This window comes from Macrotis lagotis, chromosome 1, assembly GCF_037893015.1.
Source record: "Macrotis lagotis isolate mMagLag1 chromosome 1, bilby.v1.9.chrom.fasta, whole genome shotgun sequence".
NCBI classification, from domain to species: Eukaryota; Metazoa; Chordata; class Mammalia; order Peramelemorphia; family Peramelidae; genus Macrotis; species Macrotis lagotis.
The window spans coordinates 577946639-577961525 of NC_133658.1; the positions used below are offsets into that span (position 1 = coordinate 577946639).

General features: G+C 36.3%; 1 protein-coding gene across 1 annotated transcript in view; it reads left to right on the forward strand.

The window, feature by feature from the left end:
• SEC22A (SEC22 homolog A, vesicle trafficking protein) overlaps window positions 1–14887 on the forward strand; it is a 96540-nt gene that overhangs the window by 44632 nt on the left and 37021 nt on the right. Inside the window, exons 5-6 of the mRNA XM_074214669.1 lie at window positions 4947–5062; window positions 14490–14555. Of these exons, the coding sequence (XP_074070770.1) occupies window positions 4947–5062; window positions 14490–14555 (182 nt within the window). The remainder of the gene's footprint in view (window positions 1–4946; window positions 5063–14489; window positions 14556–14887) is intronic.

The window sequence follows — 14887 nt, forward strand, 5'->3', positions numbered from 1 at the left end:
TAAAATCACCAAATGAAGAAGTTTAGAGAAAAGAGGGTCCAGGACAGAGCCTTGGAGAACATTCATTGATATGATTGTGGCCTAGATGAAGATCTTTGAACCTAAAGATCATTTAATTTAGAACCCTTATCTTTTACTTTCATAATTTTTATTAATCTTTTGTTTTTGACATCTCCAAAATTTCTTCCAGTATCTCCCCTCTTTCCCTCTAAAAAGGGACACAGAGGTGAGAGGTCAAGAGTATAACTACAGATTTATATGCTTGCAGATTTTTTTATTTAACCCCCCTTCATTTAAAAAAAAATTGTTGGGGAAGCACAGTGGATAGAGCACCGGCCCTGGAGTCAGGAGTACCTGGGTTCAAATCCAGTCTCAGACACTTAATAATTACCTAGCTGTGTGGCCTTGGGCAAGCCACTTAACCCCACTACCCTGCAAAAAAGAAAATTGTTTGGGGTGGCTAGGTGGCGCAGTGGATAAAGCACCGGCCCTGGAGTCAGGAGTACCTGGGTTCAAATCCGGTCTCAGACACTTATAATTACCTAGCTGTGTGTACTTGGGCAAGCCACCTTAACCCCATTTGCCTTGCACAAAAAAAACTAAAAAAAAATTGTTTTATGGGATGTTTTCTTATCTGTGGTTTAAGTCAGTGATCTAGTAGTAGAAATTATATGTCAGGAATATACATTTTAGTCATTTTATTTGCATACTTTCAAATTATTTTTTAAAACGATCACAATTCCACCAGCAATGCAACTAGTGTTCCTGTCTTCCCTCAGTTTTGTCAACATTGATTATTCCCATTTTTTTATCTTTTCCAATTTGTTGCATATCAGGTAAAATCTTAGCATTGTTTTGATGTGCATTCTTGTTATATAGTTCAATTAGAATTTTTTCATACAGTTTGATAAGTTTTATCAATAATTTTCTATTCTTCTATTGTGAATTCTTTCTTTATATCTTTGACCACTTATCTTTTGGGATGGCTTTTGGCCAGATTCCTCATTCAACAAATGAGTACACTCAGGCTCATAAATATGCCCAAGATCCCATAGCCAGGTTGAAGCAGATCTAATACTTAAATCCAGATCTTCTGCTTTTCAGAATTATTTTCTCTCCAGTGTATCATGTTGCCTGTCGTTCAATAATTGAGACAGGACAGTGCACTTCTAGTGATTGTGCTATTTTCCTTGATATCTGCCAAACCACTGCCATTTTACTTTTGCTCTCACATCTTGTGGAGAACCTGCATAATTGACACAAGTAGGGTTACCCTAGCTATCTGCCATAGCCCAGGCCATTGTGGTTCTTCATCAACAGTTCCTCTGAATTTATTAGTAAAGTAGTAAACTCATTGACTTAACTTTTTTCTTGGGGTTTTGGTTGGCTTGAAGCTAACTAGAAACATAATTGCTTCTCCCACATGTCTGCCTCCTGCTTGTGATTACATGGAGTTCTGTTGCTAACTGTTCTCAAATATAGTTCAGATTTTTTTTTTTTCTTTCAGTGAGGCTGCAGGATGTGTGTGGGGAAATTTTTTAATCTTTAAATATTTACTAAACAACTACTATGTGTTAGATATACTCAGTGCTAGGAATACAAAAAGAGGCAAAAGATAATCTTTGTCCTCAAGGAGCTTACAGTATATTCTCAGTAAACTCTATATAGGATAAAAAGGAGATAATTAACAGAGGGAAAACATTAGAATTAAGAGGAATTTGGACTAACCTAGTCCCCACCTACTTTTCCAATCCTTACCTTATAGTTTATTTCACAACATGTACTTTCCTATAACACTGAAACCAGCCTTCTGGCTGTCCACAAGTAAGATACTACATTTCTCAGCTCTGGGAACATCTTCTCTGATTGTCCCCATGCCTGGAATGCTCTCCCTCTTCTACTCTGACTACTAACTGAATAGAGAATAAACTGGACTGGAGAGAGACTTGAGGCAAGGCAGCCCCTAACCCCTCCAAGGAGATTGTTACAATAATCAAAGCATGAGGAAATGAAGGCCTACCCCAGGGTAGGTGGCAAAGGTGTTGGAGAGGGGAAACTGACAGGCCTTGTCAGGATATTGAATACACTTGAGGGATTAGAAGGATGGTTATGCCCTCTACAGCAATAGGGGAGCTTGGGGTATCAGTTTTTCAGCTGACTTCATTTAGAGTTTTTTTAATTTTTTGTTTTTTACAGGGCAATGAGGTTAAGTGACTTGCCCAAGGCCACACAGCTAGATAATTAAGTGTCTGAGGTCAAATTTGAACTCAGTTCTCCTGACTCCAGGGCTGATACTCTATCCGCTGCATCTCCTAACTGCCCCGATTTAGAATTTTCTTAACAAAGATACTGGAGTGGTTTGCCATTTCTTTTTCCAGCTAATTTGACAGATGAGGAAACTGAGGCAGGCAGGGTTAAGTGATATCCCCAGGATTATATAGCTATTAAGTATCTGAGGCCAGATTTGAACTCATGAGAAGTCTTCCTGATTCCAAAACCAGTGCTCTATCCACTGCAGTACCTAGCTGCCATGGGAGAAGGGTTTAGGGCAAAAAATAATGATTTAGGTTTTGTACATACAAAGTGTCAGATGTCTACTAGACATGTGTAAAAGGCAGTTGGAGATAAAAAATTAGAGGTCCACAGAGAGTATGGGGAAAGATAGGAGATTTCTGAATCATCAGCTTAAAGATGATAATTAAATTCATTGGATGTGATGACATCATCAAGTCAAGCAGTAAAAAGGAAGAGAAGAAGCTAGGTGGTACAGTGGATAGAGCACCAGCCCTGGAGTCAGGAGGACCTGAGTTCAAATCTAGTTTCAGACACTTAAATTACCTAGCTGTGTGACCTTGGGCAAGTCAACTTAACCCCATTGCCTTGCAAAAAAAACAAAAAACAACATAAAATTTGAAAAAAAAGTAAGAAGAGGATCCAGAACAGAATTCTGAGGGACATCTATTAGAGGGAATCTCTGATTCTGGAATCTGGAAAACATTCCAGCAAAGGAAATAAAGAAGGAACAGTGAAGTATGAAGAGAACCAGGGGAAAGTGGTGTCTTGAATATCTTAAGAAAGTATCAAGGAGAAGAAAGTGATTAAACAGTGTCAGAGGCTTCAAAGAGTTCAAAATGAATGAGGATTTAGAAAAGGCTTTGGATTTGGCAAATAAGTGAACCTCAGTAACTATACTCTTAAATTCCTTTCTCTTATCACTTTAGTATAGTTGCAACTTGTCCTTCAAGATAACAGTGAAAATCTCATCATTTTTAAAGTAGGCCCATGGTCGGCCTTGATTGCTTTGAGGATATTTATAATGTTTTCAATGACCTTAAGTAATTTTAAAATGATAGTAAAATGTATGTTTGTGGTTTCTGAGACCAAATGGGAATGGATGTACATTTTATGTACTTTTTTTGTCATTAGTTTTCAGTTCTTAAATATGTGTGTAATTACTCACATACTTTTAAATACACAAAAACACACACACATAGATGCAAAATCGACATGAGACCATTAAAATAGTAATCATTTTTCTCTCAGGTAACAAGGAACTAACTGAGATCCCATACAGAATAATATTAGGTTTTTCCAGACCAAGATAAACTTTGTTTCATTTACTTGAGCATGTTATTTACATAATCCATTCAATTTATAGGTACTTTTCTGCTTGAGGTATATATTAAGAGTTCCTTTTATATGTATTTTTATTCAAAAATAAATTTCATTTGTGAAGGAATGAGAATAAACAATTTATGATAATTGCCTGGTAGGAAAGGAGAGACTAATTAGGTAGAATCCTAGAGTGTTCACATTCCTCCCCAATTGAGAAAATGAAAGATAAGTGTTAGCAAATAAAATCATTTGATTTTGTTTTCATCTTTAAAATTTCCAAAAAACTGAACATAATAAAGTGATATCTCTTTTAAGTACTTTCTACTGAACTAAAATCTCTTTGTGTGTTTGTGTGTGTGTGTGTGTGTGTGTGTGTGGCCCTCAGGCTTTTGTAACTTTAGGAACTGTTTGGGAAATTTTTTTTTTCTGATGAATGAATTAATGGGGTGAGCCACCAAGATTTATGCTCTTTGTAGATTAATGATCCAGCTCATTAACTTCTTTGTTTATACTTTCACACTTCAGTAATCTAAATAAAATGATATAAACATGGTTCAGTTGTCCTTTTATCCCTTCTCCCTTTTTGTAGCCCAAATGCTCATGTAGATAGTTGTCTGGTTTTTTATATTTGGTTCTATTGTTTATTCAATAAGAACAAAAAGATGACTGGGGCAGCAGTTAGGAAGGCACAGTGTTTAGTGTAAAAATCTAAAAGCAGAGCTAAGCAGTTAAGAATGTTTTTGTAATGATAATGTAGTGATTTTTTTTCAGACTGGCGTTTTAATTTTATCTTAAAGTTACTTTCAGATGACCTCAAAACCATGTCCATTGGACCTTGTGATGGAATTAAATTGGCATTTATAGAAGGGAATGTTTGGGATTTTTTTTTATCAATAGAGTCACATGTATTCTAAAAATTTGAATATAAGGGAAAATTTTGATGTTTTGTTCAGAAATGAAATTTGTATATTTTGAAATAGTTTATTTAAACCTTTCCAGAAAAATAGCTTGTACACGGTTTAAGTAATGTATCCATCCATGCTTCCTTCTTACCTTTTTTTAGCAGTTTTAAGTCTTAATTTGTACTTCTCAGACAAAATAAAATACCATCAGATTAAATGTTTTATAAAAATATGTGTGCAAGTCTTCTATTTTGATGTTTTAGAAGAGTAAATTTTGTATATTGTGTTGTTTTAATAGCATATCTCATTGTTCTCATCTGACACATTTATTATGTTAAAATGCATTTTCTTATTTAGATTTAGTTATAGGCAAAACATTAGTGCTTTTTTTTTTTTTTTTTTTTTGACAATTTTCCATTTATTTTCCAGCTCACCAGCGACTGGAACCAGTGACTCTGCCAGGGATTGTGGCATTTATTCTTAGTCTCTTATGTGGGGCTCTGAATTTAATTCGAGGCTTCCATGCCATAGAAAGTCTCCTACAGGTACTATGTCACTTTTACAACTTTATGGAAAATAGTTATTTCATCCAATTATAGTGTATGGTCAGATTCTAAGTACCTACTGTGAGAAGTTACAATGTAGACATCAGATTAAAACACAGTTTCTGACCTTATGGAGCTTCCAGTCTTAACAGATAAGGCAGTGGGATTAGGTGACTTGCCTGAGGTCACACAGCTAGACAATTATTAAGTGTTTGAGGCCAGATTTTAATTCAGGTTATCTTGACTCCAGGGCTAGTACTCTTTATCTACTACGCCACCTAGCTACCTCCATGTCATGGCTTTTCAAGGATTTGGGGCTTTTCCTTTAGGCTTTAGGAAGAGATTTGTAGTTTTTCCATCAGGAGAGCAAAGTGAAGAATGGTTTTTCACTGGTCTTTAGAGTAAAAGAGACTGGAATTAGTTATATTAGTTTGTTGCTATAGGTCAGATAAGATGTAATGAAGATGTAAATGAGTCTAGCAGTGGGATTGAAAAATAAAGAGAAATTTTAAGGTTGAAAGATTGAATTGAAAGCTGATTGATGAGGGTAAAATCAAATATATAATATTTCCAATATTAATACTAGTCAATAAATATTAAGTGCCTGCACTGTGCCAGGAACAGTACTAAGCTCTGAGGATACAAATAAATGCCTTCTAAGAGCTAACATTGTAATAGGGCAAGATAACTACCCCCAAAACTAAAAAACCAGGGTAGAGGCATTGAGAAGCCCAGGAAGTCAGAGTGATTGTAGCTAAGTGGGAACTGAGGAGGTGTCTGAAAGGCTATTAGTCCTGTTATCTCTTCTCCAGTGGAGGAGTTTAGAGGTCCACCCTCCAATGAGAAGGACCAAGGGGCATCCTGTCTGGATTGAGACTCCACCAGGTGGAGTCAGGGGAGAGGGAATAGGGCAAACTGATTGGTTTGTCAGTCATCATTTGTTAAACATTTATTGTGGAACAGAGACTGGCATGTCCTTTGATTTAGCTCCAACCAGAACATACAAATAGAAATGCCTGGTGGGAAGATGGAGAGAGAGATTTGGGGATCAGGTACATTGTGATAAAGAAAGCCCCTGCGAAAACATCAGTAGCATGAGATTAAGACAGGTTCAAATACCAAGACATTTTACTATTGTCTATCCTAGGGTCATTCTGGAATTGTGGGAAGTATTTAGAAGAAGGGGAGGGGAGTAAGTCTCAGAATAAAATTTTTAAATCTCTGATTCATTGGTCACCAAAAATTTCTGGAATTCTTGGCCTATGAATAATGATGGCTTAAGGCTCCTTAAAGTCATTGTTTTAGATATAATTAAAAATTAGTGGTATTGATTTGCATGAACTGATTGCTGAGCAAGTTGAGCAGAACCAGAAGAATGTTGTACACCATAACAGCAACATGTGTTTGATGATCAATCATAATGGACTTGCTCATTTCATCAATGCAACAATCAGGGACAGTTTTGGCATATCTATAATGGAGAATACCATCTGTATCCAGAGAGAATTTGGGGGTTTGAACAAAAGCCAAAGACTATTATTTTTAATTTAAAAAAAACCCATTATCTTATTATGTTATCTATCTGTTGTATTTTGTTTTTTCCTTAAGGATATGATTTCTTTCTCAATACATTCAGTTTTTTTTATTAAAGATTTTATTTATTTTGAGTTTTAAAATTTTTCCCCTAATCTTACTTCCCTCCCCCCACCCCCCAACCCCACAGAAGGCAGTTTTGTCAGTCTTTACATTGTTTCTATGGTAAACATTGATCCAAAATGAGTGTGATGAGAGAGAAATGATATCCTTAAGGAAGAAACATAAAGTATAAGAGATAGCAAAATCAGACAATAAGATATCAGAGTTTGGTTTGTTTTTTTTTCCCAAATTTAAGGTAATAGTCCTTGGTCTTTGTTCAAATTCCGCAGTTCTTTCTCTGGATACAGATGGTATTCTCCATTGCAGACAGCCCCAAATTGTCCCTGATTGTTGCACTGATGGAATGAGCGAATCTTTCAAGGTTAATCATCACCCTCATGTTGCTGTTAGGGTGTACAGTGTTCTTCTGGTTCTGCTCATCTCACTCAGCATCAGTTCATGCAAATCCCTCCAGGCTTTCCTGAATTCCTGTCCCTCCTGGTTTCTAATACAACAATAGTGTTCCATACATATGCCACAGTTTGCTAAGCCATTCCCCAGTTGAAGGACATTTACTTGATTTCCAATTCTTTGCCACCACAAACAGGGCTACTATGAATATTTTTATACAAGTGATGTTTTTACCCTTTTTCATCATCTCTTCAGGATATAGACCGAGGAGTGGTATGCTGGATCAAAGGGTATGCACATTTTTTTTTTACAAATTTTTTTTATACATTAATAAAATATTCTTGTTTAAGAGTAAACAAAATACCCCCTCCCCCAAAAATATAGAAGTAAATAAGAAAGTAAATAAGAAAATGTGTTATATCTGACCACTGTCCCCCCCATGGTCCATCCTCTCCTCCATCACTCACATCCCCCCTTCCCCTGTCCCCCCCCCCCTTCGTACTCCAGATGCCTATACCCCATTGAGTATATATGCTGTTTCCTCTCCTAGCCACCTCTGATGGGAGCAAAGATTCCCTCATTCCCCCTTATCTTCCCCCCTTCCATATCATTGCAATAGCTCATTGTAATAAAGAAAATCTTACTATATGAAATATCTTGGCCTACTCCCCCCTCTCCTTTTTCTTTCTCCCATTTCATTTCCCTTTTTTCCATTGACTCCATTTTTACACCATATTTTATCTTCAAATTCAGCTTTCTCCTGTGCTTCATCGATAAAAGCTCCTTCTACCTGCTCTGTTAATTGAGAAGGTTCATGTGAGTATTATCAGTGTCATTTTTGTATGCAGGAATACATGCAGTTCATCATCATTAAGTCCCTCATATTTCCTCCCTCTCCTCCAATCTCTATGCTTCACCTGAGTCCTGTATTTGAAGATCAAACCTTCTGTTCAGCTCTGGCCATTCCAGCAGGAACATTTGAAATTCCCTTGGTTCATTGAAAGTCCATCTTTTTCCCTGGAAGAGGACATTCATTTTTGCTGGGTAGTTGATTTTCGGTTGCATTCCAAGCTCTTTTGCCTTCTGGGAATATTATATTCCAAGCCCTAAGAGCTTTTAATGTAGTTGTGATCCTGACTGTAGCTCCACAATATTTGAACTGTGTCCTTCTGGCTGCTTGTAATATTTTCTCTTTGACTTGGGAGTTCTGAAACTTGGCTATATAATATTCCTAGGGGTTGGTTTTTGGGGATCTCTTTCTCGGGGGGGGGGGGATTGGTGGATTCTCTCCATTTCAATTTTGCCCTCTGTTTCTAGAATATCAGGGCAATTTTCCTGTAGTAATTCTTTGAAAATGATGTCAAGGCTCTTTTCCTGATCATGACTTTCAGATATTCCAATAATTTTTAAATTATCTTTCCTAAGTCTATTTTCCATATCAGTTTTTTTAATGAGATGTTTCACATTTTCTTCTAATTTTTCATTTTTTTGATTTTGAAGTAATAAGTCCTGATTTCTCATAAATTCATCAATCTCCCTGAGTTCTATTCTTTGTCTGAAGGATTTGTTTTTCTCAGAGTTTTCTTATCTCTTTTTCCATCTGGCCAATTTTGCTTTTTAAAGCATTCTTCTCCTCAATAACTTTTTGAACTGTTTTATCCATTTGACCTAAACTGGTTTTTAATATGCTATTTTTTGTCAGCATTGTTTTGGTTTTCCCTGATTAGGCTGCTGACTTCATTTTCATGTTTTTCCTGCATCTCTCTCATTTCTTTTCCTAGTTTTTCTTCTAAACTCCCTCATTTGATTTTCAAAGTCTTTTTTGAGCTCTGTCATAGCCTGATCCCAATTTCTGTTTTTCTGGGAGTCTTTAGATGTAGGAGCTTGTGTTTCCTCATATTCAGACTGAGTATATTTATCTTTCTTGGGATCATAGATAATGTATTTCTCAATGGTGTTCCTCTTTTTTCCCTGCTTGCTCATTTTCCCAGGCTAAGCCTGTTTTGGGGGTGCTTCCTGAGATTTTGGGACACTCCCACAAGGGTCTCAGTGTGTGAAGCTCTGTCCTCCCTCTTGGTCTGTGAATGACCATAAGCTCCCCCTTCTGCCATGGGGCTGAGGTGGGGAGCCCCTGCTGTTTTATGGGGGGGCCTAGACTGATCAGGATCGAATGTGGTCAGAGCCCCAGAGTCCTGTTCCAGGGGCAGAGGACAGAGCTCTGCAGTCTCTCTCTCTTCACTCCCCTCCCTCAGCTCAATGGGCTCATGCCCTGGGGGCTCCTGCTTACCAGTTCCACCTGCTTTTGTTCCTGGATCTGGAATGCAGTGGCCACTCTGCCCCCTGTGTGCCCTGAGGGCTGGGCTCCACGTGCTGGCTCTGGCAGAGGTCCCCCGCTGTTCCCCCACTGTTCCCCCAATTTGTGCCCGGTGCTTCCCGGGGCATAGGTCAGGAAACTGCCCCTGCTGCTGTGAGCCACAGCTCCTAGCACCCTGGGGCTGCCTCCGGGAGGCTGAAGTTCTTTCACTCTGGCTGGTGGCCCCTCCAGCCCCGGGGAGCAGAACCTTTCTGCTCTTTTCCAGGTTACCTTGAGTAGGAGAACTGCCTCACTGAGTCCCTCTGTGGGTTCTGTCTCTTGAAAATTTAAAGTCCTTAGTTTAGAAGATTTATGAGAGAGCGCCTAAGACACAATCCGTTCTTGCCGCCCTCTTGGCTCTGCCCCCTCAAGACAATTTTCTCCATACATTCAGTTTTGATCAAAGTATAGAATGAAGACAATGCAAAGACTATCAGACTACCTTCTGTGGGGAGTTGGGGAGGAAAGCGAGATTAGGGGGGAAATTGTAAAATTCAAAAATAAATAAATTAAAAATTTAATGATATTATATGAATGGCTTTTTGAAAGGTAGCATTATGTAGACTATTAGTTCAAAGTTTGTTTTATTTTAAAGTCATGCTTTATCTGAAATTTCTCTTAAGAAAAATGGATATTCTATTTATCTTTTAGGCTGTTAACTTTCCAGAGTTTATTTGTTGTTGAGTATACTGCATAGCTCAAAACAATTTTTTGTGTACTTTATATACTTGTACTGTTTAAACATTCATCAAAAAGTTCTTTTTTTATTGTGAGGCAATGATTAATGGAAAGTTATAGTACTAATAGTTTGTAGTTTTCTGAGGTAAAATAGGGAAGAAGAAAAGATAAACACAATAGGTTTGGTGTTTTTATTTTTGATGGAAACTGTTCATAATTTAGTTTGATTCTAAAGGGTATATACAATTTGTGTTAACTAGTCAGTCATTTTTGATATTTCTCTGCCTTTTAAATATGAACAAATTTATTATAATTAACATAACTATATAATATAATATAAATAATATATTTATTATAAGCTGATACATTTTATAAAGTTGTGGTTTTCCATATTGAATTTATAAATGATCTTTTTTCTTCAAGAAGCTCTGTTAAGAAAATACATTAGTTGGATTCCAAGAAATTATTTGCTTGCCTCATTTTCTACTAAGAGAAAGTGATTTGCATTGATTACCAAAAATTCAACCAGAAATCAAGAGCACCTAGTATTGCAGTCACTTTTAGTGTTTCTCTATTCTCGTAGAAATATTACTGAATTTAACATTTCAAAGGAAGTTTAGCACCAAACAGCATCAGAAGAGTGCTTTCTTCTAGCAGTATAGGAAACTTTGTATCCCTTTCTTGTTTAGCAGAGCTTCTGTTTGTTTTGTATTTTGACCAGTGACTATCACTAGTATCAGTCTGAAATCCATACTGAATCTTTTCTGTCTCTTCATCAGTGTGTCATTGACATTCTTGATAAATTATCTGGTTTTTTTTTTTCTTAGTTCATTTAGCATTTTGCCATTTTAGAATTTCAGGCCTAAACTCTCAACCCCATAAGATTGGATTTTGGTTGTTTTTTTTAAAGCATCCCCTAAATAATCTTTTTTAATAACTCTTTTTTGCTGAGTTACTTTATTGAACAAATTGATGAAATGTTTACTAACTAGTAAAATTTGCCAATATTTATTTTCCATGAGTGGTGATTCTACAAACATGGTATACAGTCTGATAAAATTGTGATTTTTGGTTTATTTTTTAGTACAGATAGAGGTAAAAAATATTGTGGATATTTTTTTCTTTTCTTAGATAGAATTAGTGCAAGTCTATCTTGGGGCAGAAGTATGGATGCATAATAATGGCTCCATTTAGCTTTACCCCTTTGACTTTATGGTACAATGCATCATTTTCAGTTTGTTTTTTAAGATTTGAGACTGGATTGTTTAAGAGCCTTACCAGTTAGGAAATTTTATGACTTCTCAAAATCTAATTGTAGAGTTACTGACCTTTGACCTTTTAGTATTTTTATTTAACTTTATTTAATATTTCTCATTACTAGTACTTTTATTATCCATTGTCTAAGAAAATACAAAACTGAAACCTACCATAAATTCAGAAATGCTTTAAATCAATTTGTATTTTATTTTATTATTTTTTTATTGGGAGGGGCAGTTTGCAAGGCAAATGGGGTTAGGTGGCTTGCCCAAGGCCACACAGCTAAGTAATTATTAAGTGTCTGAGACCGGATTTGAACCCAGGCACTCCTGATTCCAAGGCCGGTGCTTTATCCACTGCCACCTAGCTGCCCCTAATTTACATTTTATAATTGCAATAAAATCCTTAAAAGTTGAAGAAGTAGGGGGCGGCTAGATGGCACAGTGGATAGAGCACCGGCCTTGGAGTCAGGAATATCTGAGTGTGGCCTTGGGCAAGCCACTTAACTCCATTGCCTTGGGGGAAAAAAAATCTAAAAAATACAAAGTTGAAGAGTAAATATATATGTGAAAAATATTATTTGTTTTATCTGGAGAAGAATTGTGAATGTGTATTGATATTCCTTATTTATTTTGCTAAATCACTTAATGAAATGTAGATGCCTTGCAAAAACTGCTAGAGTCTTTGGCCCTTTTTGAAGGTATGTGAATAGGCAGTTTTCAAATGAAGAAATTAAAATTATCCATAGGCATTTGAAAAAATGCTTAAAATCTCTATTAATTAGAGAAATGCTAATTAAAACAACTCTAGCACCACTTCACACCTACCAAATTAGGTAATATGACAGAAAAGGAAAATGATCAATGTTGGAGGGGGTGTGGGAAACTGGAACACTAATGCACTGTTGGTGGGGTTGTGAACTGATTCTACTATTCTGGAGAGCTGTTTGGAACTCTGCCCAAAGATCAGAAAACTGTGCATACCCATTTGATCTAACAATACCTCTACTTATGTCTATATCCCAAAGAGATCATAAAAAAGGGAAAAGGACCCACATGCACAAAAATATTTACGGCAACTGTCTTAAGGGTAGCACAGAACTGGCAATTGAGGGGGATGTCCATCAATTGGACAGTGACTGAGCAAGATGTGATATATGACTCTGATGGAATACTATTGTTCCATAAGAAATGATGAGCAGGCAAATTTCAGAAAAACCTGGAAAGACTTGCATGAACTGATACTGAATGAAGTGAGCAGAACCAGGAGAACATTGTATACAGTAACAGCCACATTATGTGATGATCAACTCTGATAGACTTAGCTCTTTTCAGCAGTAATGATCTTAGAAATTTCTAAAGGACTTGTGATGGAAATGCTGTCTACATTTAAGGAAAGAATTATGGAATCTGAATGCCAACCAAAGCTTAGTATTTTCCCTTTTTTTTAATTTAATCTTTTCTCTCTTATGGTTTTTTCCCTTTTGTCCTGATTTCTTCTTTTACAATATGATTCTTGTGGAAATATGTATAACATGACTGTATATGAATAACTTTTATCAGATTGCTTGCTTTCCTGGGAAGGGGAGGAGAGAAGAGAGCTAAATGAGACAAAATTGGAACTCAGCATTTTATAGGAAATGAATGTTGAGAATTATCTCATCATGTAGTTGGAAAGATGAAATAAAATACTATTTAAGATTTTTTTCTAGTTATTAATATTTATTTTTAATTAATTTTTATTAAAAATATTATTTGAGTTTTACAATTTCCCCCATCTTACTTCGCTCCCCCCACCCCGCCACAGAAAGTAATCCATCAGTCTTTAGTTTGTTTCCATGTTGTACCTTGATCCAAATTGGGTGTGATGAGAGAGAAATCATATCCTTAAAGAAGAGACAAGAAGTCTAAGAGCTAACAAGATCAGACAATAAGATATCTATGTTTTTCTAAATTAAAGGGAATAGTCCTTGAACTCTGCTCAAACTCCACAGCTGCTTATCTGGATACAGATGGCACTCTCCTTTGCAGACAGCCCAAAATTGTCCCCGATTGTTGCACTGATGGAGTGAGCGAATCCTTCAAGGTTTATCATCACCCTCATGTTGCTGTTAGGGTATACAGTGTTCTTCTGGTTCTGCTCATCTCACTCAGCATCAGTTCATGCAAATCCCTCCAGGCTTTCCTGAATTCCCTTCCCTCCTGGTTTCTGATAGAACAATAGTATTCCATGTCGTACATATACCACAGTTTGCTAAGCCATTCCCCAATTGAAGGACATTTACTTGATTTCCAATTCTTTGCCACCACAAACAGGGCTGCTGTAAATATTTTTGTACAAGTAATATTTTTACCCTCTTTCATCATCTCTTCAGGATATAGACCCAGTAGTGGTATTGCTGGGTTAAAGGGTATGCATGTTTTTGTTGCACTTTTGGTGTAGTTCCAAATAGCTCTCCAGAAGGGTTGGATGAGTTCACAGCTCCACCAACAGTGTAATAGTGTCCCAGATTTCCCACAACCCTTCCAACAATGATCAGTATTATCCTTTCTGGTCATATTGGCCAATCTGAGAGGTGTGAGGTGGTACCTCAGAGAAGCTTTAATTTGCATTTCTCTAATAATTAATGATTTAGAGCATTTTTTTAATATGGCTATGAATTGCTTTGATCTCCTCATCTGTAAATTGCCTTTGCTTATCCTTTGACCATTTGTCAATTGGGGAATGGCTTTTTGTTTTAAAAATATGACTCAGCTCTCTGTATATACTATTAAGATTTTTTTAAAAAAAGGTCCCTTGTTGTGGTCCTTCTTGTCTCTACTGCTCATATAGTACTTAACTATTAGCTAGTATTGTCTTCTCACTATGTATCTTTTCCCCCTACTACCTTATATGCTTCCAGAGACCAAGGATCAGGTCCTATACTTCTTTCTTTTTCTATTTTTACTTTTAATGCTAACTTGACTTCATTTTATGAAGTTTACATTGTTGTCATTTAATATTATGTTCCTCCAGAATATTTTATTGGATTGGGCTATTTTTCCTTTCATTTTCCATCTGAAAAAGGAATAAATTTTTGTTTTGTCTTCACAGAATGATGGTGAGGATTTCAATTATATCATTGCATTTTTCCTTGGAACAGCAGCTTGTCTATATCAGGTAATTTTTTATTTATTTTTTAAAGAAGTAGTTCTTTCCTAATAGTATTAATTATTATTACATATTTATACAGTATATACAGATATATAACTATTAATACAAAAAGCATTTATTCAATGCCTGATGTGTGCCAAGCACTGCAATATGAATTAGGAATACAAAGAATAAATTAAAACCCTGCTTTCAAAGATTTATATTCTGTTGAAGGGAGACAAGATGTACACACATAAAAGTGTTTGCAATATAAATACAAGGTAATTTTCTGGTGAATGTACCAGCAACTGGAGATCAGAAAGGGCCGTATTCACTAGACAGTGTTTGAGTTAGGTTTT